Here is a 23,814-nt window from a genome sequence, read left to right as displayed (position 1 = left end):
GAGCTTAGAACCTCCAGGGGATTGAAACTCCAAACTTCAAATTATCTTCAATTTTATCCTTTTATCAACTCAGGCAAAAATACACTTTATAAATTACCTCGCATCCTAGCTCACAAAGCTCAAGAACAGCTGGAAAGGATTTTCCCAAAGATACACAATAGGCAAGAGGTTCTAGGCTGTCATTGCTCTTTTCAGATTTGAATCTGATTCTGAATCTGAAATCTAATGCAGACAGATGACAACCACGGGAAAACTAAGTACTGATCTCAGTGCCTTAAGGGTTCACTCCCCGTGGAATCCCGCTTTGTCCTTAAGCTAAGGTTTAGAAAATAATATTTAATAATATCAAAAACTGGTCCATAACCTTTGCAGCTCTAAGGAGTTCATGAAAAGACAAGAATTCATGGATTCCCCACAACTGAGTGCAGACATCTCAGTGTAGGTATAAGCATGTGAGGAATTTTCTGACGTGTCCAATCCATCACTTTCATTGGACTGTTAAAGGCACTCATGACCCAAAAATGGCTAAGAATTACTCTGCTAGAGTTACGCAGTAAATGCCCTGGATCCATGAACCTTAAACTCCAACTCAGAATTTTCAAGAATGTCCACATACTTAATGAGGGCTGGAAGGAAAAAAAAAAAAAAATGAGGACTGGCTATTAGAATTAAAAAGATGCCCCATGATATTTTATTAACCATTTACTTTGTGTATATAAGACACATTATAAAATTATATTAAGGAAAAAAATGGGTCCGAAATTCACCTAACAATGGTGACAAATTCTTATATCCCACTCTTTCAACTGCTCTATGTCTTAGATATTCTTTGCCATCCTCTTTGAAAAAAAAGATGAAATTACTTTTTCGATCCACTGTCCCGGATAAGTCCTTTGGGAATGCGAACACGAGAAGCAGATCTTATTTAGGAGTTTGAGTCCAAAGAACACCAGTTGTTACATGAATCCTGTCCTGTGTGTAGCTCTTTTCATTTCAGCCTCCAGTAGATTGTAAGCATGAACTAAGAAATATTTGCATTTTATTTTCTGTACCAACATTTTCCAAGTTGCAGGTTATAATTCATTATGGGTTTTAAAACCAATCAAATAAGTTGCAACCAATGGTTAAAAATTACCCTGATGGAAGAGTTTCTAAAAGAACAGAAATTATCAAGAGTCCATGACATGCAGTAAATGAGGTTAAGTACCACTTTATGAAACTTATGTTTCAGTTGTGTGAGCTGGGCTGCCACAGGTTGCCTCTAAACACATCCTTAAAAAAACCTGAACTATTTCTTTCTGTAATCAATCACATCCCTTTTTATATACCTAAGTTTCTTGCCTGATACAAAGTAATATCCCAATGCAACTTATGTCCTTCTACTCCTAGAATTAGAAAATCTAAGCCATCATGTCTCACACAGAGCTTCCAATACGACGCCCAGCAGATAAGGATGCTTCACAAGTACTGATGTTCAGTCCTCTGGCCTGATTACAGAAGGCAGCTGCCTCTAGTTCTTCCTAGCCATCCAAGTGGTGGCCCGCCAAAAGGAAGCCTGGCATTCTGTTAAGGACTAAAGGGAGTGATTACATTGGAAAATCTAAGAAAAAACTTAAGTCATAGGAACAGGTATCAGATTGAGAAACTTTAAAGTTAATTGGGACTCATATCTAACCATGTGAACTTATGAACTAAATGTCTAAGTTTGCAAATTAACTTCTTTTTTTTAAAAAAAAGCTTACATGGAAAAAAGCGGGTGTGGTGATTAATAAAAAAGTTTGAAGAATTAAAGATAATACAACAGCTCAGAGATATAAAAATATTTTATACATTTCATATAAAAATGCCTCCTGGTAATAAAAAGATCATCAACACACTGGTAAGTAAAAGGTATCTTTTTTCAAAGGTAATGTCTGCTCTAGCTTTAAAGAATCAGGTCCAATCATACACATGAACGATCCATCACAATTACCTTAAAGAGTGTAGCTGTTTCTGGAATTATTCCTCGAATCTTCACCTGCGGTTCTAAAGGCAATGGAATGAGTTCCACGTCCGACAAGTTCATTTTTTCATTGTCTCCAAGCAATGCCTGTAGCCTCTCATTCTAGGAGAACAAGTCAGAAAGTATTAATGAGGTTTCATTAATACTTTGAAAAAGCAGTTTTTAAAACATATGGTAAAGTCACAGATAGATTCTATTAACTCTGAAATACTTGCAAAGCACCAGAAAAGTATACGCAAAAGTAACGTAACAATAAAGGAGATCTTATGTCTGAGGGACAAGCACTTATAATCCATCTGGCAACAGTGGGGCATGCTTTCAAAGGAGCAATCCCTTGACCTGTGAAAAACTATAGACTTTCACAAGGGTAGGGGATGTATTTCTCTTGCTGCAACTGAGAATCGGGAATATACTCAAGCTGGACAAAAAGAGTCAATTTCTGTTTTCAAAGGATCTGAGAAGTCACAAAGTGAAACTATGATTCCATTAGAAGCTTGACCAAATATTAAGCAAGGATTTCATTAGCTGCTCCATGGCAAGTTCTGGGTTTAGAAAGTCAATTCAGTTCACTTGGAGGAACCTGGACCCTGGCTTTACTGTTCACTGACTGTGATCAAATTTTCCCTAAAATCCCATCACTTATTTCCTTTGGCTCACATGCACAATGCACCGAGCCGAGAGCTCAGAAACTGAGAAATTCAAGTCATGGTGCAAAACAGCTTTGCTACTTAGCAGGATCTTCGGTGTTTAGACTAAGCCCATCTATTTATTTTCAAAAGAACTGTTTCCTTTGAAATCTGTGAGTTGTGCATTCTTTAAACAGGTGAGCTTGTTAAAGGGAGAATATGTGACCAAATGCCCTGGGCTTCTTCCGATTTCTCAATCAAGTCACGTGTGCTCCCAGATCAGGGACTTCATGCTCACTGTCCCTCTGGGTAGAACAGTCTTCTCTTAGATATTTGCACGGATTTTTTTGTCCATGTGTCAACCCTCAGTGAGGCCTTCCTGACCACTCCACTGAGAAGTCAAACACAGCCCAATACCTGAACCCGCCTCTTCTTGCCCCCTTTCCTGCTTTATTTTCCTCCACAGCACACACCACTACTTGGCAAACTTTCTCGTTATTATTATGTTTGTTATGGTGAACTGTGATCAATGATCTTGCATGTTACTATGTAACTGATTTGGGGTGTCATGAACCACACCCACACAAAACAGGGAACCAACATTTTAATCTACAACACGTGAGTGTTTTTGACTGCCCCACTGACCAGCCATCCCCCTCCTCTCTTCCTCTTTCCCCTGAGACACAACAATATCAAAATTAGGCCAGTTTACAACCCTACAACGGCCCCAACGTGATCAAGTAAGAGTCATGTGTCTCTCACTTTGAATCAAAACCTAGAAATAATTAAGCTCAGCGAGGAGGGCATGTTGAAAGCCAAGACAGATCAAAAGCTAGTCCTCTTATGCTAAACAGCCACATTGTGACTACAAAGGAAAAGTTCTTGAAGGAAATAAAGAGTGCCACCCAGTGAACACATAAATGATAAAAAAGTGGAACAGCCTTATCGCTGACACAGAGCAAGTTTTAGCGGTCTCCATCCAGATCACAACATCAAGCCACTCACAACAGTCCCTTAAGCCAGAGCCCTATCCTGAGCAAGGCCCTGACTCTCTTCGATTCTGTGAAGGCCGAAAGAGGTGAAGAAGCTGCAGAAGAAAAAGTCTGAAACAAGCAGAGGCTGGTTCATGGGGTTTAAGGAAAGTGCGTGCAAGGTGAAGCCGCAATGGCTGATGGAGAAGCTGCAACAAGTTCTTCAGAAGCTCCAGCTCAGGTAACTCATGAAGGTGGCTCCATTAAAACAACAGATTTTCAATGCAGACAAAACAGCCTTCTACTGGAAGAAGATGCCATCTAGGACTTTCACAGCTGGAGAGGAGAAACCAGCGTCAGGCGTCAAAGCTTCAAAGGACAGGCTGACTCTCTGGTCTGGGGCTGATGCCATGGGTGACTCGAAGTTGAAGCCAGTGCTTATTTAGCATTCCGAAAATCCTAAGGCCCTGAAGAATTATGCTACACTGACTCTGCCTGTGCTCTGCAAATGAATAACAAAGCGTGGGTGACAGCACATCTGTTTACAACATGATTTAACGGACATTTTAAGCCCACTGTTGAGACCAACTGCTAAGGAAAAAAGATTCCTTTCAAAATATGACTGCTCATTGACAAGGCACCTGGTCACCCAGGAGCTCTGATGGAGATGTACAGGAGATTAGTGTCGTTTGCATGCCTGCCCACACAACATGCATTCTGCATCCTGTGGATCAAGGACTAAGACTTTCAAGTCTTAGTATTTAAGAAATACATGTCCTAAGGCTCTAAGTGCCATTGACAGTGATTCCTCTGATGGATCTGGGCAAAGTAAATTGACAGCCTTCCGGAAAGGATTTACCATTCCAGATGCCATGAAGAATTACCATGATTCACAGGAAGAGATCAAAGTATCAACATTAACAGGAGTTTGGAAGAAGCTGATTTCAACTCTCAGGGTGACTTTGGGAGGCTCAAGACCTCAGTGGAGGCAGTGACCAGCAAGAGAGCTAGACTTAGAAGTGGAGGCTGAAGATGTGACTTGCTACAAGCTCATGGTAAAACTAACAGATGAGAAGCTGCTTCTTAAGGATGAGGAAACAAGGTGGTTTCCTGAGATGGAATCCACTCCTAGTGAAGATGCTGTGAAGACTGTTGAGATGATGATAAAGGATTTAGAGTATGAAACAAAGTTGGCTGATAAAGCAGTGGCAGTGTTTGAGAGACGTGACTCCAGTTCTGAAAGAAATTCTACTGTGGGTAAAGTGCTATCAACATGCCACGCCTGCTACAGTGAAATCAAATTGTTGGTGAAAGAAAGAAGTCAACTGAGGTAGCAAACTCCACCACCGCCTCACTTTAAGAAATTGCCAGAGCCACCCCTTTTCCAGCAACCACCACCCTCATCAGTGAACAGCCATCGACTTCGAGGCAAGACCCTCCACCAGCAAAAAGATTACGATCTGTGAAGCTGCAGATGATGGCTGGCATTTTTCAGCAATAAGGTATTTTTAATTAAGACATGTGCACTGTTATTTTAGACATAATACCATTGTGCACTTAACAGACTACAGAATAGCGTAAACCTAATTTTTATATGCACAGTGAAACCAAAAAAAATTGTGTGACTGTCTTTGTGGTGGGGATAGTCGCTTTACTGCAGTGGTCTGGAACCAAACCCACAGTATCTCCAAGGTATGCCTGTAATTATATGATAAGAATTTCATAAAATATATCAACCAAGGAGACAGTGCCAAAACTCAGGGTCTTATTATACCAAGATATTATTATATTTGTTGTAAACAGAAAGCCAAGCCCAAAGGCTTACCTTTTTCTTACGATTTCCACTTTCTCGCTGCACGGCCTTCATCAGGTGCACCAGCCGATCCACAAACGTTTGCTGGGCGGCCAGCAAAGAACGCATAACTCTGACAGATTTGTCACCCTGGAGGGATTCAAGGGAAAGGAACGTTAATTCTATGTAGCATCATATCAGGGTTTCCTCTATAGCGCGGGTGATCTTTATTCTTCTAACAGGTACAAACTTCAATACAAAGTAAAATCAAAAAAGAAATTACCTTGATTCAAAGATGATGAGAAACCTGCTATCTTAAACACCACCAACCCTTTCCCAGTTGAAAGTTACCTGAGTCTTCAGCGAATACTAGTCTATCAAAAATTGCATTTTTTCCCACATGCAACCAATGTGACAAGACAGAATTCATTCACCCGAAATGTATTCACTTACTGATTCAATAAATATCTGGAAGCCTATGATTTCTTCAGACGTGTGCTGGGCATAAGGCAGAAACAATACTCCCTTCAAGAGAACTAAATATATACTTGAAAAAAAAGTTCTCAAATAGCAATATAACATGCTTGCTTAGTAAAACAGAACTGAAAAATGAAATGCTGTCAAGTCTTATGTGATCATTTGCAGTTCATAAAATATTATAAGATACATTTTCTCACTTAAGCTCCTCAACCATGTTGATACAGGCAGCTTGGCAAATATCATCATCCTCATTTCGAAGATGGAAAAGTTTATGTAGACAGTCTCTAAGCTTTGAGAACTAAAGTTTAGTCTCAAACAGTTCAATAAGTCATGATTTAAATTTTTAAGAAAACTTAAATGGAACATGAAACAGCAAATAAAGATGCTATGAAGCAAAGCATTTCTGTAGCAGATCACAGATTAGTGTTGTGACAGTTTTCCTTCCATTGCCCGTGCGCCCTCTACTGGCTGAACTGTGACACTGCCTTAAGGATCACAAGAACACCAAGGGGGAAAATGGCTTGTATACCTTTAGAAATTATAAAAGCAAAAATACAAATTATATAGAAAATCCCTGCAATATGATTCACTGCCAAATCTCTAGCGAATGCACCTGGTCTTAATAAAATTAGAAAACAGTGAAATAAAAAATCAAAGCTTTGGGGTTTTTTTGTTCCAGGTACATACAGGTTTATTTTTGTTAAATCAGGGGTCAACAAACTTTCTGAAAAGGGGCAAAGAACAAATACTCCAGGTCTTGTTGACCATACAGTTTCCATTCTAGGTATTCAATTGCTACTGTAGTCCAAAAGTGGCCATAAGCAATCTGAAAACTAATGAGCGTGACTATGTTCCAATAAAATTTCTCTTATAAATACTGAAATGTAAATTTCACATACTTTTCATGTATCACAGAGTATTCTTTTGATTTTTTTAAACCATCTAAAAATATAGAAAACAATCAATCCTTGGCTCCCAGGGCATACCAAAAGAAGCAATAGGCCAGATGTGGTCCATGCACTGCCTGCCAACCCCTACATTGAATGGTTACCTTCAGCAGTGCCTGGCTGAATCGTCTCATTACATTCAAGTACATCTCATGGGTCTTCGGATCTCTCTGCTGAGTATCTTGGTCTTCACATTCCACTATCACATACCTTAAAAACACATGTTAGGTCATTCATACAGATGGGAAATGAAACTCAGGTTTATTCTGTAAATATTTATGCCTTTCCATTAAAGTAGATTAATTCACATTTGCAAAAATAACTAAGGGAAGTAGCAAAACATTTCATCACCACTCTTTTAAAAGTCAAAAATTAAGGAACAACATACATAACTGTCTATAAAAGGAAAATTAATAACAGTAATGCCTTAATTTGTACAATACTTTAGATTTTCTAAAGGTTTTGGCATCAAAATGAGCATTTTCTCCTAATGCTTTATGAGGTAGATGGAGCATTAACACCTTCAGAAATCAACTAAGCTCACAAATCTCATGAATAATACTTTCAAAATCTAAGTAATACTTTTTGTACTACATAAGGCTCTTTTATTCTGAGTTACTCTGAAACTTTTCTCAATATACATCTGAGAGGTAAATAAAAACCTTAATTTAATTTATCCTTTCCTATCCAACTCCCCCATGTCTTAAAATTCCATATATAATCTTCAATCTTTCCATCATAAAATTGTGGTTTTAGAGAGTTAAAAAATTATAAATATATTCTTAAACATGAACTGTTCATACAACTCATATAATCATATAAATAATGATCTGGATTAGATCCTACAGGTTGTCTATTCCAGTGTTTCTAGCTGTTCTGAAAGGAACAAGCCACACTAAGAAACATATTTTATGTCACAGCCACATGTGTGAACACAGATGCATAAAACTGGAAAAAAAGGTTCCACAAAGCAATACTCTATGAGCAACATGTCAATATTCATTACTCTGTTCTATTTCATTTTTCTTTAAATAACAAATGCTAGATTGTGAGCCTTTAAATTGATTTCAATGGATTATGATGTATAGTTTGAAACCTGCTTGTTTCATCGACAGCTAGACTTAGAAGGGCTGTGTCTTGCCCATGGTGGCACAATTAGTTAACTGAAGAGCTGAAATCGGAACCCTGGCCTTTGGGCTCCTAGGCCACAATTCTTTCTATTTACTAAGTTTACTCTCACACTGTTTTATCTTTAAAAACCACATGAAACTTTTCAACCTCTTTAACTGATGGTGTTTCAGAAATCTCAAGTCACAGCTACTAATTATTTTTCTTTCGACTACTTTTGGGAAAGAGAATATTTAGGTAACATCATGAGAGCATAGAGCTTAATCTGTCTTGTCTTGTTTGCACTGTACCCTCAGTACTTCCATGCCTGACTCATAAAACTCAATATATTATTGTTGAATGAATGAGTGACTCCTGTCTCATGGATTTAATAACTTATCATCTCAATGTGGACAATTCTCAAGTATGAATATATACATCTGTATCCCTTTGTTCACATCTAGGGTCTAATTTTGTGTTTCATTATGTGGCCTGCTTTTACATTCATCTACTCTTAATTTTCAAGCAGCAGATCCTTTTCAAGACACTGCTTGTCATTTTTAACTGAACATGTATAAAATTAAAGTTATCACACTAAGTAAGTTATTTTTCTCAATTAAAGGTACTTTTAATATTCCATGGATTTGCACTGGAAATTCTCATGTAGCAAGGTTTGCAAACTCCAGTTTTCTCAAAAGATAGGCAGGAAACATAAATGACTGAATCACTGGAATATAAGAAAAAGGCGCTGAGGTTGTAACCCAACCAGAGAGAACAGGTGCTATCTAAAACTATCACTGGTAGAAAGAGAAAGAAAAATACCATATGATGTCATTCATATGTGGAATCTAAAAAAAAAAAAAAAAAAAGATGACAAATGAACTTAAATATAAAACAGAAACAGAGATACAGACTCACAGACATAGAATACTGACTTGTGGTTGCCGGGGGGTGGGGGGTGGAAGGGACAGACTGGGAGTTTGAGATCTGTAGATACTGACAGGTATATATAGAATAGATTAACAAGTTTGTGCTGCACAGCACAGGGAAATATATTCAAGATCTTGCAGTAGTTCACGGTGAAAAAGAATATGAAAATGAATATATGTATACTCATGTATGAAGAATTGTGCTGCACACAGAAATTGACACAACATTGTCAACTGACTATAACTCAATTAAAAAAATAAAAAATAATAAAACTATCACCAGCACTTTGTGTTTAATTTGCAGTCTGTGCATCTCCAGCCAAACCTAGCTCACAGTCCCCCTCTCCAAACACCTAGACTTAATTAGTCACCGGGCCCTACTGATTTTTTTTCCTGTGAAGTGCCTCTTATGGTCATCCTGTACTAACAGTCAGCTCCATCTGGAGTCAACCAGCAGATTCTTCTTACCTGGCCTCTCCAACTCTAAAAACAAACCCCCTTTGATCGATACAATCATCCTACTGGATAGCTCTGTTCTAGATGAATAAGCTGAGAACAGCTCAGATAAACTCGTATTTTTCCTACTCACAATATTCCAGGATGTTTGGTCATTTCACGACATCACCTAAGACTGTGATTCTAAACTACAAAACTGTCAGTACCAGTTCAAATCCAATCTACACTCTTCTAACCCTTTGAAGCCCCTGACGGTCTCCATCACCTCGGTATATTCATTGTCTTTTTCCGTGTTTATACAGCAAACGCATTTCTAAAGGAGTAACACAGAAGGCCACAACATACAGGTGCCACTGCTTTGTGCAGGTCTCCTTGAGCACCAAGTAAACACAGCGGCTGCTGCTACATCATAAAGGCCACACATCAACCACCTCTCAAAGGCACCTCTGATGCAAAGGCAAAGTCCATCTAAACGAAAAATGACACCATCACCTCCAAAATGAAGGACAAATTTAGATCAAGCCTAGAATACCTAGACGAGTCACTGCTGAACTCTCCGCTCATAGTACCAAGTAGATTCTACAAAGCACTCCAAGGTATTTCCTTGAAATCTGTCACCTTCAAGGAGAAATGCAGCCAAAATGGCCCACTGTATGATGACATCAGGGGTCTACCTGTTTCCTGGCCGTTTCATTTTTGTGGGGTAAATAACCTTTATCACCTTGAAAGGTCTTAAAAGTTATAGGAAAACATGTCACAGCATCCAAAGTTTACTTTCAATTTCAACATACTGGAGCAGCTGTAAAAATAAAACACCGGAACGATTTATAGATCCTGATGCCCAACACTTTACAGACTGGAGACTGTAACTCCCCTCTGCAGTTTAAAAGGTTGCACTATTCATTTTAAATGATTGTCTGTACTGCCATAGGCCCCTAAGGATGCAGCTAAAGCAGGAATGCCGTTTAATCAATGGAAAGGAAGCAAATGGAAAAGAAAATTCAAACTGTTCAATAGGAAATAGCACAATCAATTAAAATTTATATTTTAATACATTTGTTATAAAAGAGGAAGCTTAGACCGAGAGGCATATAAATTGTTCCATATGATTAATATTTTTATTTTATCCTGTCCATGTTCAAAGGAAGAGAATGATTCTTTTAAGTCAACAACTTGAAATTATTTCCTGTATTTTACCCTACGATCACAAAAGCGGTGTCTACCAAAGTCAGAAGTCCACATCAGTAGCTTTGGTCCCCCGTAGGGTATTTCTGAATATGTAATATGCAGACTGTAAATATGGGGAAGGCAATGACACCTCTGAGAACGAAGAGACACAGCACATGCTATTGCTTCAGTGAGTCAGAGACACAGTGGGAACACACAAATCAGATCTGAGTTTGATGGAATGCTTGTAAGACTGGGAGCTAGGCTGGCACTTTGTTTATCACTGATGGAGAAAACAAAAGTCATCTTTCTGAACAGAAACTGTTGCCTCATTGGAAACTGTTCATCTAATAGTGTTCCTACTGTTCAGCTGCAGTCAGAATGGTTTGAAAACTCTTCCTACCTGAAATAAGCTGTCAAAGAGTCTATCACGACTAATTTCAAATTTTACAATGAAATTCGGTCTACAGTCAAATCCAAAGAATATATAATTTTAAACACTACATAATCAACATATGTACACACAGCTCTTATAACAGTGACTACTCTAGACTATAAATTGTGAGCCAGAGAAAACTTTCCATGAGCACCACAAGGAAAGAAATGTATTCATAAAGGAATTCTTGGTAAATGATTCAAAATATATAAAACCTTAATTCTGAATACCTTAGAAGCATACAAGTACTTACTCAAAACCTCAGCACAATGCCCCACACATTTAGAAAAAATTTCCTCTTGAATTATTTACCTAGATTTTTATGAGGAAATATTTTTCCATAACACTAGTGAGTAGGTGGACATGTAAGAATTCATGTTGGAATATGGATAACAGGGAGCAAGAGTTTACATTAAAAGAAAAGAGGAGCTGTTTGGTAAGATGAGAATTTCTAAGTTAACTTTTCAAAGTAAAAATGATGACTGGCAACTAACCAAAACATTTTGTGTGTATACTTTCAAGGCCACATTGAAAGTTACTGCGAGGGAATGAGGTCTTATGAATATTACATTAGATTGATAAAGTAAAAGCAAGAGACTATGTTTCTTCTCACTACCAAGGCCACCGGGGGAAGGGAAAAAAAATCACAGATTTCAAAGATGGAAAAAAAAAAAAAGACTGATTTAGTTAAAACTGTTGATAGAGATTTTTCTTCAATAAAAAAGAGAACCATACAAAACATTGTAAAATGACTATAACTCAATAAAAAATGTTAAAAAAAAAGAGAGAGAATCATAAAGGCTGAAACTAAAGAAATTTCTGTTATGTGAATAATGGATATCTGTGTTTATTAAAATAGTGTTTGATTTATTTACCTATGTCTTGGTTACAAGAGCAGTATCCAGAATAACATTATGTCTGGAGAGTGGGGAAATGAAGGCATGGCCTGATTAGGATTATACAGCCTAAACTCAGCTCAAAATAAGATAGTACTCTGTTTAATTTCTTCATGGAATGCAAAGCTCCTCATTAACCTTCAAAAAAAACCCCACAATTATCTTTCAGAATAAATATGTATTAATTTGCACTGTTTAAGTCAGACATAGTAAACTGAGTGGTAAGATTAGATCAGAAATCATGTTTACCGTTAAAAAATAACAAGTATGTCAGGAAGTTTTAAAAATATTCTCTCAAATGTACAGAAAGCTTCAGGTAGACCTTCCCCAGCCGCCCCCGCCCTTCGCTCTGTAAAACTGGGTAAGGCTCTCCTGCCGAGTGTTTAATCCTTGTGCTTGCTTTTATTGACCCCAAATACCTCCCATCGTGGCTGAAGGTGCTCGCTCTTTATGCTCTGGGACTCTATGACACATAGAGGGAGCCATGCTTCATACTGCTTCTGTCTCAGGAAGTCAGGGAGCATTTCTAGGCCCTTAGTTTCTGTTTCTTTCCTTCAACTCATTCAAGAAACCTGTTCTCGTGTAAAATAAGAGACGCACACACTTATTCTACTTAACTTCACAAGGACAAACGGGAAAAGGGTCACGGCAAGTAGGGTGAAATGGCAAAGTGCCGGATAAACAATGTAATCCTAGGTCAGACTGCACCAAGTTCACTTACAACATGCCTTATGAGATGAGGAAACTTAAAATTCTAACTTTCTGTTTTTGCATGATTCCCACGTTTTAGGAAGTAACGTGCATATACACACCCTGGAAGGACAGTGAAGTATGAAACTTACACTACTTAAGCGGCATGAAAGGCAAACAGAAATCAATCTGAAAAAAACCCACGACCTTACCTGGTTTTATCTGAGATACTGGAAAATTTGTGAAAGGAAGAGAGACTGGAGTGCTAGCGAGCATTTCCATGAGCACAGTTGTAAACGAATACACCTAGATATAAATATTCCATTTGGGCGTTTGATGAGTGTTCATACCTCATTTTAAAGTGTCTTTCTGTTTACAGTATGGGAAAAAAAGGAATCTTCAACAATGATGAGAAAACAAACAAAAAATTGATTTCACATACCAGTATAAATAATTAGCCAGTGTTGAGTTTTTGCAGGCTCTTGATATCAAGAAGGTACAAAGATCTTGCTGAAAGAATTAAAAGAAATATATATATAATATTACCATCTGCTATTAATAAGGGAGGAATAAGAGAGGCTACATTTGCCCGTCAGTTTTCATCTATATATCTATGTCACAGACAAGGTTTTCATCATCCGTCTATCCCCCTATCCCACCATCCAATATTTATTGTAAACCAGGCAAGGATGTGAGAGGCCAAGGGTGCCATGGTTCACAGAGTACCTTGTCCTACTGCAAGCCCAACATCTGGTGGAGGAGAGAGACACAGTCGGGGAAATAACTCAGATCGTGACGTCAGAAAAGGAAGGAATGAGGATGTGATATTTAGACAAGGCCAAAATGACAGGATGTACAAAGGCCCTGAATCTGAGTGTTTAAGGAATTTTTAAAAGGCCCAATGTAGTGAATTACACTAAACACTAAAGTAAAGGAGGCTGAAAAGGTAGGCAAAGCCCAAATTGTGTAAAATCTTTAAGATCACAGTACTGAGTAAGGATTTCATCTACAAAGCAATCGATACTCAACAAAAGATCTTAGGCAGGTGTAAGATGATCTGATTTACATGTTCTGAAAATGACTGAAACTACTCTGAGAACTACAGACCTGAGATCAGCTTTTACAGCAGTCTAGAAGAATGGAGATGGAAAGAAACAGATTATTAAAATATTTCGGAAGAACAATTAATACGATTTGCTGCTGATGGAGAGGAAGTAGGAAGGAAAGAAACTGACAGTATCGCCTACTTGTATGGATTTAGCAAATGGGTTGATTTGTTACATCACAGATGGAAAATTGCAAGTTGAGGGACAGGCTAGAATGTGGGGAGAGAGAGCTGTATTTTGAAATATTAATTTTGAAATGCCTGTCAGATATACAACGGAGATCAAGGAGGTATTTGGATACATGAATCTAAAACTCAGATGAGAGAAATGTGCTAGAAATATAAATTTGAGTTTATCAGCACAGCCTAGGGCAAGAGTATAAATTGAAAAGAGAAGAGGACCCAGAGGAGCAGTAAGATGTCAAGCAGCGGAGAAAGTGCTGACAAAGGCAACCAGAAGGAACAGGCAGAGAGGTGAAGAGGAAAACAGGGGATGTGGGGCATCAGCCAAACCATGAAAAGAGCTGGTTTTTCAAGAAGGGAGTCATTTACTTTGTTGAATAACACTGGGAGGAACGGAAATGTCTGTGCAACCATGAATATTAAAGTTATTTACCACTTCAGCGAAGTAAATTTTAATATAATGATGGGACGCAAAGGCCAGAATGATGTGAATTAAAGACTGGAAAGAAAGGGAGTTAGAACAACTCCTTTGAGAAGTTTGATCATGAAGCGAAGTAAAATAAGGTACTGTTTTGAGGGATGTGGTGTCAAGTGAGAATTTGTTTGGTTTTGTTTTATTTTGCTTTCATTTCTGAATTCTGAAAACGGGAGATGGTAACACATACCTGAATATTTCCACCAGGAAAAGAAGAGCGTATATCTTTTAAGGGGGTTGTATTTCTTCTGTGTAAGAAAACAGAAGTAAAGGACGGGGAAGGATTCATGCCTGTAAATCTAGTGATGGAAAATTGAGACCATTCTTACCTAGTGGCTTCTATTGTTTCCATTAAGTATGAGGCCGAATTGTAATCTGGAGACTGGGAGGCAGGGCATGGACAGAGTAGATAAGGTATAAGAGAGTCACAGCTGAGCAGGGAGAACAATCCTTCCAGAGAAATGCAGGTAGGCAGACAGCGCCGAGTGCGCACCTAACGTTTGTGATCGTGAATGTACAGAGATACCGACATGCTAGGTTATGTGCTTTTCTTCAGCAATATCATGCACAGAGAAATCAGGTAATTCATTAGGCTTATCAAGGGCTGATGATTTTGCCAAGGGAACTGAAATGCCTAATAAGAGAATGATTAAAATGATGAGCCATGGGATAAAAGCTGTATTTGGAGGAAGGCAAATATTGGAGAAGGCTGATAAAGAAAGGAAAGGGTAGAGATCAATGGATTAGAAGTTTCAGTGCAGTAAGGGTATTAAAAAAGCAAGCCAGAATAGTAACAGGCTGTTATCACAAAGCAGACAGGTCAGTGCTTTCAGAGGTGGTAAGAATCTCATCTCCAATTTTAGAGCTAAAAGCTTTGCACTGCATTTTAAATGTGCAACTTTTAGAAAACCTAATAATGTAACACCTCAATCAGGAGGCCATAATATAAGGCTGAATCCGTGAGTCTAACAGGCAGAATCCAGGCATGTAGTTTATCTTTGACTACATGAGAAGGACATTTATACTTTATAAAAGTATGTAATAGTGATGGATATATTTAAACAGAGACACGTGTTTCATTTTTACTAAGAAATTATTTACCGAGCATAAAAAGGGAAGAGTTAAATTTTAAAACTTTTGTGAAAGAGAAAACATGGGACATCCATTTTTAAACTCAATCTGAATGAGCAACATGAAACAACTGGGCAAAAAGAAAATGATCCCATACTGAAGGCCAGAGAACAAGAAATGGTGAATCAGGATACATGTAAGGACCTCTAAATACTCACCAATTACATGATACAATAACAACATTACCTAATTTGAAGGTTAAATAAGATGAACATGCATCACAAATCAAGCTATTTAATAAAGTTGTAGTATTCAGTGTATTCATCGAAATCAATGTTTTCAAGACCAACATAAAATGTTTATCTGGTAGGACCTCTCCTATAGGAAACTTGACAAGCTTGGTACTCACCTCCAGATTTTCACCATCTGAACTTTCTTTTGTTTTAGATGCAGGAGGAGGGGAGGACACGGGAGGAAGAGGGCTGGTTATAATTTGGGAGCTGAAAAAAATAACAGGAGATCTCACTGATGTGTAAAATATTCTTTCTGTAAGAGAAGATGCATATTTTTTAGCCAAGTTCACCTCGGCCGTCTGTGTTAAAGCATCACTTCCTGAAGTGTGTTCTGTGCAACACTAGAGTTACATTATGCTCTGGAGCAAGAGGTCCCATAGTCAAAGAAAAGAGGTAATAAATAGCCTCGTTGAGATGCAAGTATTAAAGGTTCTGATAAACAGTATAGTTTTGTTTTGTTTTGTTTTGAAAAGCACATTTTACTTTAAGCCAGTATTTCTCAAACGTATCTGGCCATAAGACAACCCCTAACTCTTTTTTTTTTTTTACCTTTTTAAAAATCATACAAATTAGGGACCAGCAGACCATAATTTGGGAAATACTGAGTTATAGTTTAGATCCTATTATAAAATCTTAAATAGACCTCTAATAAAACATTCTAGGAGGCATAAGTAAGATGAAGATAAATAAATATGACTGGAGACTGAAAGCCTCCAGTGTAGTGTGGGAGAAAATGTGAGGGGCCTCTTCTGCTAACAGAAAAATACGAAGCAATCTGTGGAAGAAAGAAATGGTTTTTCCTGTTTCTCAGTTCTCCTCCAAATGAAAAACAGAAGGTAAAAAACAGCATTATCATCAAGAAAAATTCAGAAGTGTAACCCTGAACTCACATAATTGAAATAACTACACTAACTCAGATAATCTGAATTCCAGACCTCATTCTGTCATTACCAAACCTCATGACCTTCACAAAACAATTTTGTATCACCAAGCTTCTGATTTCTCACCCAAAGGTTCCTATTTATCTCAAATTTTAAGACTTTATGAACAGCAAAATGGCAAAGTAGGAAGAATAGGAGCTTTGGCATCAACTCTACCTAATTTGCAAGATAAAAGACTTTGGGCAATTTACTTAACTTTTCCTTAACTCTTTCATATCTAAACTAGGGAGATGAATGCCTACCTCAGAGGACTACGTAACAAGTTTAGTGTATGTGGAGCATCTCATGGCGTCTGCTACAGAGGTGTGAGTTCTTAATTGTTATGACTGTTCATAGCTGACGTTCAATTCAACTAACATGCAGTTTTAAGTACTAAAGAGGTAAAAACCACTAAAGAGGTGAAAAGCAGTCAGTAAAAATACAACTTCACAGTAAATTATTTGAGTTCACTAACATGCCTAGTCCTTCATTTTATTTTTGCATGAATAATAACAGTGTCTAACATTTAGCAAGAACTGTGTGTCAGACACTTTTCTAAACGCTTTATGTGTATTAACTTGTTTAATCTTTCAACAACCCTTAAAGGTCAGTTACTATTGCTGTATCTCCATTTTTAAGACGAGAAACTAGGGCCACACAGAGAATACTTAACTTATACAAGTTTACCCAGCTAGTAAGTGGCAGAGTCAAGCTTTGAACTCACGTATTCTGACCCTACTGCCTACAAAACACTGCCCTGTAATGTAGCATTTTGTGCTCCGTGAGAGCACATGCCATATTCATTGGTAAAGCTCCCAACTTGGTACCAACTAGGGTTTGGTAGATCTGGGGAAAAAGAAAAGGAGAAGACAGTTTGAAGAGGCGGAAAACGATCAGATTTGAAAATAAGTCCTCCCTGGATCTCCATACCTTTCCACTTCTGCAGGATTTATTCCAGAATTCGACACACCCTCTGACACTGAGCCCTGAGCATCCTTCTTGGTAGGTTCCAATCCATTCTTTATGTCATCAAAATTTTCGTATTTGAGAGCCTGGACCAGCTGTAAGAGGTACATCAACAAATCCTGGAAAACAAACAAAAAATAAGCTAATATTAGGGGGGAAAATGTGGTATGATTATAGACACACTATGTCTAATTATTCCTAAATGTTGAGCTAACGATTTACTTTTATCTACCACGTATCAGCTCCGTTACCTTGGAAAGGTCCCGAGGTTTTTTAACCTCTTGATGCCTCACTGGGTCCTCATCTTTAAAATGGTCATAATCATATAAATTTCAGAGATTGAGTTGTGAAGATTAAATCAATTAATAGAAGAAAGCCACAGAATAGTGCCTGGCACAGAGTAAGGGACTGATAAATGCCTTGTTTAAAGTGTTATCCCAAAAGCAAGGCAAAAACACAAAAACAAAGACGAAAGATCGAGATGGTACACATGAAACTAAGAAATTAGTGAAAGACCCTTTTTCAGCAGTAGATCAGATAATGGTATTTTAGGCACATAAGAAACTCCAAGTTTTCAAGTTTTCAGAGTTTTTGTTTCATAATATTTTCTGACTGGGATTTTTAAAAATATTGCATTTTTTTTTCCTTAGAAGCTTAAGTTTTAGAGAGTTTGGGTTGCTTCTTAAATGGAAAATACTATAAAAATGACATTTTAACACTCTTGGTTAAAGGAAATGTTTACTTTCCTGCCAACTATCAATAATGGCTTGAAGAAAACAAATTCCTAAGCGTGAATTTACCATACTTCTATTGACAATCAATGAGATAATTAGGACTAAAATGGTGTCAACAAATTAGCTTTTACTTTTCTGAGTTTTCCCTTAATGTAAAAGACTCTTTAGGTTTAATGTCCAGAATGGAAATATTCCCTACCTTACTCTATAAATGTAGTTCTTAGCCCTTCCCAATGACTATTTAAAAAAAAAAAACCAAAAAAACCCAACCACCCCCCAAATTTTGCTTTTAAAAATAATTACAAATTGAAGAAACTCACAAAACTCAAAAAAAATGTTTAAGTACATATTGTCTTCTACTGCTAATTGCCACTCAGGCCCCTAAAAACTTATAATTAGAGAATTTTGAGACTTTGTGACTGCTGGTTCAATTTTAGTCAGCTTTTTAAGCCCAGAAACCAGGTTAAGTCCTTGGCAAATATTCCATGGACCACTCTTTCCTTGTGCATTTGTAACAACCACTGCGTTTGTAATTACTTACTTACTTCCTCTGTCATTTGTACTATATTACAAACTCCATGAGGACAAAGATTACTTTCCATCAACCTATTTTCCCTTACTAAACACCAAAAATATATACTTTTCATAATTCTTCTTACATTGACACAGTCAGTATTTTTTATAACTGCCCAAATACTGACTAAAAGCAACACACATGATCTTATTACTAAATACGATTTTTTCACAGAAACATTAAATGAGAGGTTAAATGGCTTATGAATTCTTAACCAAATAGATCAATATCAGTGGTCAGGGAAATCAAATGACTCTATATCAAAGCACTTCCAAAGTGTTCTGTTTTTAAAAATAAATTTTTAATTGGAGCAACAGACATTTGATTTTCTATAATTTTATTTGAGATTTATGGCATCTGATAGCTACAAGTATACATACATGCTTTTTCAAAAAAAAAATAGCAAATCACATAAAACAATTGACTAACATATTTAATCACAAGTATCCTTCTTAGGAGGTGTTACAAGTCAGTTTCACTGCTAGCTTTCACTACCAGGTATGCTTCGAAAACACTCCTGAATGTATCACCTGGTGTGTTTTCCCAGTTAAAGAAAAGACTTATTACCACATGCAATCAAAAAGGCTGCACTGTTATTAAATTTCCCAGGAAGGAGAAAATTCAGAAGAAAACTACTGTTTTTAAATCACTCATAGCCATCTGATTGTGTTGACTACTCCATAGTCAAACTACACTTTGCTTCATTTGTATGAAAATGAATTAAGTAAGTATAAAGTCTGTTTGCTCATTAGATAGTCACATCTTGAGAAATATAAAATTCCTCCAAGCATAAAGGACATAAGTATCAAGTAAAACAAAACAAACAAAAAAAATGACATTTCTTTCTCAGGCAATTCGGTAATCCCAAGAGCTATGAAATACTGTCTAGGCAGTAATCACCATTTTTCTCAAGAACAAGTTAATTCTAATGCTTCAGAATACAAATGCAAAGTTCCATGTCAAAAATCACTCCCATTTCTTACTGAATTAAGAGTAACCCTTCAAGTAGGCATTTACTGTTATAGAGACATGGGTACACACATCCCACACTTCTGTTAAGTGACATGCTTTCTGTTTTTCCTGGACTTTTCAATCTCCTTGCTTTTGCTCATATTGCTTTCTCTACTTGGCCTGTAAACTCATGTCCAGCTCTGAAAATTCTACTCTTCCTTCAATGTCCATCCCAAATGCCACATCTTCCTCAAATTCTAATGGGGAATTTCTCCTTTTGAGCCACACAGCAGTAAGGAATATGGTTTTAAAAATTCCTAAACAGAACATTAAAAAAATCAAATTCAGAAAGGTATTAAAACACTGAACAGGATTTTACAAATGCATGGCTGGTATGGCATTAGAAATTCAGCATTTATTTCATATATAGTATATATTATACACGGATGTTTTCCAGGTTGCATGATGCTATACAGGGACCAATCTTACATCTATTAAAGCTATTAAGAGAAATCACTAAAGTAACTAGATAAAGTGTAAGTATTAAAATAAAAAGTTTTCCATTTAACTGAGAAAAATAAGAGATAAAAGGGGTGAGGCAGTTCATAATAGTAACAACTGTCACAGAATAAATACTTTTTAAAAAGGTGATAAAATTTTATAAAATTGTGACTTGAATAAAAAAAATCATGTATGTCCAGGAGGGAAGATTTAATATAAAGACATGAATTTTTCTCTAATATAATATATACACTGAATGTAACCCCACTTAATATTCGGGTGGAGTTTTAAGAAAATGATAAAATTATTCTAAAATTCTTAAGAAGAATAAATGTACAAAAATTATTTTAAAAATTGTTTAAAAAGAAGAAAGAGGGGATTTATTCAATCACGTTTCTAGTTTTATAAAGCAATTGCAATTTTTTAAAAGTATGATAAAAGCATAAAAAGAGAAGATTGATAGAGGGTTATCAGCAAAATGTAAAAGCCATATATTGCCGGATTTAGTAATTCCAATGCAAGCTACTTAGTCAAGAATACAGAAAAATATATATACACAAGTCTGTTCACTAAAATACAGTTACAGAAAAGATCACAAATAATACAAATGAATATCAGGAGAGGGTGACTGGTTAAATAAATTATAAAATAAGCTTGTAGTAAAATACTATGCTGCTGTTTAAAAAGAATAAGGTAGATCTACAGGCATCCATAAAGTCTAAAAACAGTGTTTTTCTATAGATTAAAAGTGCTTTTAACATCCTTGGCCTTGATACTCATTTGCCTATAATTCCAGGCTTTACGGACACAAAATGTATGTGCTGCTGATGAGAAAATGTCTAAGATTATACTGTTCAGTTAATAAGGCAAGTTTTTAACAATATATATGGGATATTCCTCTTTCTGTTAATTTTTAAAAAGGGGTATATATACAGTGTACATGCATATATATGCTTGCAATTTGCATAGAGAATACATGAAGAGAGATATGAGTGGCTACCTTTCTGGGGATAAAAAGCAGCTGGAGGAGTGATGTTATTACTATTTAAAAGCAAAGCAAATCAGAAAAAAAAAAAAAAAAAGATGAAAGAAACAAACAAAAACACGACTTGCTTCCAGGGATGGTTAAGAGAGGTTTCGCAGAGATGGTGAGGTCTGTGCTACAGCTCACAGGAGAAGTAGGAGGAAGATGCCTCCGGGACAATGAAGTGACAAAGGCAAGGCTACTGGAGAGACTACAATATATTGGAAAAATCAGACTGTGCAAATACAAAACACAGTATTTTTCATTCAAGTTTTCCAGTTGCCCAAGATGTGGATACTTAGACAAAGGGATCGCTGACGTATATTTTCACGCTATGATTATAATATATATTATTATATATAGTCTACAATTACATCATCCCTTGCAATACCAAAAAGAAAATCACATAAAGTTTGTAACGCCATAAATACTGTACTCCACAGATGAAGCAACAGCAAGGGGACATTTTAAACCACTTAGAAATGAATGGTACAACATGAATGACAGTTTTCAAAACTTTGCCCCACATAGTTTTTTCTTCTTACTGAGCTGAATTCAGAGAAAAGGAAATCAATAGATATGTAACTACTATGCTGTTTATGCTGTATCTCCAAAACCTCAAAAAAAAAAAAGTCTAACAACCATATTTTGCAGCTTAGGATACGTGCAATATTCCTATCATTATCCTCCACCTCAGAGCAATAGAAATAGGTCAGTACTTGCATGAATACTGTTAACTCCAGAGACAGTCAAATGTTTAGCCTCTAAGCTTGAGAGAGAAGCATCAAAAATGATAATCTATAATTTTTGTTTCTAAACTCATGCTGAGGGGTTGTCCTGACTACAGCGCAGAGGCTTTTATCTAAACTCTGAGTCACGACAAACATAGATGGAAACTTAATGACTTCAGTTAGATTTCTAATGAATTTCAAAATAAATATTTCATTATTTCAAATAAATATTATAATAATTTTTTTTCACTTGTGATACAGTAAAGACAATGAAGGAGAGGATACCATGCTGAATCACGATGCTAAGAATTACTATTTGACAGAACAGTGAAAAACATCCCATCCCCAAAATATCTGAGATTTGCCTCAAAATAATCTAGAAGCAGGTCGGGCATGGGGAGGAGAGAACAACTGGTGTTAAAGATGGAGCAAAATTGGCTGTGAGTTGGCAACTGCTGAACATGAGGGAATTATATGTGAGAATACACTATATTATCCATTTTAGTGTTTAAATTTTATGATGATTAAATATATATACAACTATCCACCTTAATAAATGCTGTGTTTTGCGTCTTGAAATTCAGACACCACTATGAATTCAAAATGACTTTTTTAAAAAAAGTCTTTGATAATAATTGTTCTTTGGGATCAGCACTTCATTATAAACCGAGGCTTGAGAAGAGTTAACCTGTATCCCACAGGCCCTGCAGGCTAGCATCAACTATTGGGTTATGTTTGAGAACACACTCTCCCTATAAAAATTAATAAGTCAAAAAAAAAAATACTAGATTAGTCTACCGTATTAGGAATTACTAAAACTCAATATCCAGCAATGCTCTGTGTCAACACTGAGTGTTCCCCCTTCCCTGGTGGCCTTACACGTGTATAAATAGCCAGCATAAGTTTGCAGTCTTTGCCTTCCAGAGGATTCAAAACCACCTTCAGAAAATCTACATATACACATCATTGTCAGCAGCTTAAGTTTAAAGGAGGAGTTTGAAGGAGACTGAGATGACCGTGCATCTCAAAGCTTTAAAGGCCCCAAGGGCTTTTCAAGGCCACCATTAAATGTGGCTTGTTGTAGACTGACTGATAGAGGGGATCTGAATTATTCCCTAGCTGGTACTGCATTAAACCATTTTTCATTAGGATTCCTTTTTCCAGACAGAGCAAGACCAGCCCTGCTGCCGGGGAAATGTCCTGGGAGACACTGTCCTATCACGTAACAAGTCGGGAAGTAAATTTTCATTTCACAGAGAAGTCCTTGGAGGAATATTTTAATTTTACTTCTGAAAACACACATAGTGTATCCTCTTCCCTTCTAAAAATCTCTCTCTCTCACACACACACATACACACAGTCTACAATCAGGCTCTAGTTTAAAATGTACCTAGCTGAATGAATAAACACTGCACCTCATCATCCGCCTGTCGTAACCTGGCAACCGCATACCGCCTCACTGTGGGGTTGGTATAATGGGAGGACAGCAGCTCCAAGGAGTCCTCCACATCCATTGGCTTCCACTTTCCCAGCAGCTCCAGTGCCTGTTTGGCCTCCTGCGGTAGATCCCAGTTAACACACTTCAAGAACTTCGTCAAAGCCTGAAATCAGAAAAGATTTAAAAATTAGAAATCGCTTGTTCTGGGATAGGGGAGGTCAAGGGTGACCTAGTCAGAGCTCAGCCTGGTCCGGACGGCTGTCACAAGTTAACAACAAACCCCCTGCATAAACACAAAGTTATGCATGTAATCCTAGCAAAACGTGTAGGATGGGGGTGGGCAGGGGAA

At 37.0% G+C, this 23,814-nt stretch overlaps 1 protein-coding gene across 1 annotated transcript in view; it reads right to left on the bottom strand.

Moving 5' to 3' along the window:
• PIK3C3 (phosphatidylinositol 3-kinase catalytic subunit type 3) overlaps positions 1–23,814 on the bottom strand; it is a 116,741-nt gene that overhangs the window by 44,373 nt on the left and 48,554 nt on the right. Inside the window, exons 10-16 of the mRNA XM_006194530.3 lie at positions 23,443–23,628; positions 17,477–17,631; positions 15,743–15,833; positions 12,942–13,009; positions 6,923–7,028; positions 5,425–5,541; positions 1,973–2,104 (exon numbers count right to left, since the gene is read on the bottom strand). Coding sequence (XP_006194592.1) covers positions 1,973–2,104; positions 5,425–5,541; positions 6,923–7,028; positions 12,942–13,009; positions 15,743–15,833; positions 17,477–17,631; positions 23,443–23,628 — 855 coding nt within the window. The remainder of the gene's footprint in view (positions 1–1,972; positions 2,105–5,424; positions 5,542–6,922; positions 7,029–12,941; positions 13,010–15,742; positions 15,834–17,476; positions 17,632–23,442; positions 23,629–23,814) is intronic.

The sequence above is a fragment of the Camelus ferus genome, chromosome 24 (genome assembly GCF_009834535.1).
Source record: "Camelus ferus isolate YT-003-E chromosome 24, BCGSAC_Cfer_1.0, whole genome shotgun sequence".
NCBI classification, from domain to species: Eukaryota; Metazoa; Chordata; class Mammalia; order Artiodactyla; family Camelidae; genus Camelus; species Camelus ferus.
Note: the sequence above shows the minus strand (reverse complement) of the source record. Positions and strands in the feature narration are given on the sequence as shown.